Here is a 1,040-nt window from a genome sequence, read left to right on the forward strand (position 1 = left end):
TATAAAATATTCATAAAACATATATTATTAAACATCAAACATGACAAACATAACATATATCTTACAACAAAAGATATAGATACTATAATACTGTCTATTTATATCACATCGATCTACAACACTCATCGATACTCTCTGGCTCAACCAGAAAGTCTGATACGTCGAGATGAGTATCATCGTTCAAACCATGAAAGGATGGCCCAGGCTCATCAGAGATGACGTTTGTTTCACCTCTTCCTTTCTCTTTTCCCTTTTGGGATTCTCTATACAGATCGGCTAAATGTTTTGGCGTACGACAGTTTCGTACCCAATGACCTTTCATGCTGCATCTGTAGCAAACCTTTCCTGTTTGCCTTTTATCATCCTGGACCTTTTCATTCCTTTCATTTTCGTGGAAGTCTTTATTATTTCTTTCATCATAGGGACAGAATCTTCTTCCTCGTCCTCTTCCACGACCATGATAACGGTTTCCACCACATCCACGACCTCGTCCTCTTTTATTATCATAACTGGATGATGCAACATTCGCTTCAGGAAATGGAGCAGATTCAGTGGGACGAGCTTGATGGTTTAAAGTCACAAGTTGATTATTCTGCTCCGCTACAAGGAGGACTTGCATCAACTCCGAGTAACGGGTATATCCATTCACCTGGTATTGTTGCTGCAGGATTACATTTTCAGGATGGAACGTGAAGAGAGTTTTCTCGATCATATCATAATCACTTATTTTCTCTCCACATAACATCATCCTTGAAGTAATTCCGAACATCGCGGGATTAAACTCACTAACACTTTTGTAATCCTAGAACCGAAGATGGATCCACTTGTGTTTAGCTTTCGGTAAGATCACATATTTTTGGTGATCGAACCTCTCTTTTAAAGATTTCCAGAGGTCACAAGGATCCTCTTTCGTAATATATTAATCTTTTAAACCATCATGGATGTGGTGTCGTAAAAATATCATGGCTTTAGCCTTTTTCTCATCCGACACCGTTTTCGAACTATCGATGGTTTCCAAAAGCCCGTCTCCTCTCAGGTGC

General features: G+C 39.2%; 1 protein-coding gene across 1 annotated transcript; it reads right to left on the bottom strand.

Annotated features, from left to right (window-relative positions):
- Positions 1-103: 103 nt before the first annotated feature.
- LOC106336044 lies at positions 104-769 on the bottom strand. The gene has a single exon (XM_013774761.1). It carries the CDS (start codon positions 767-769, stop codon positions 104-106), a length of 666 nt encoding a protein of 221 aa, XP_013630215.1.
- Between the last annotated feature and the right edge of the window lie 271 nt (positions 770-1,040).

The sequence above is a fragment of the Brassica oleracea genome, chromosome C1 (genome assembly GCF_000695525.1).
Source record: "Brassica oleracea var. oleracea cultivar TO1000 chromosome C1, BOL, whole genome shotgun sequence".
Taxonomy (NCBI): Eukaryota; Viridiplantae; Streptophyta; class Magnoliopsida; order Brassicales; family Brassicaceae; genus Brassica; species Brassica oleracea.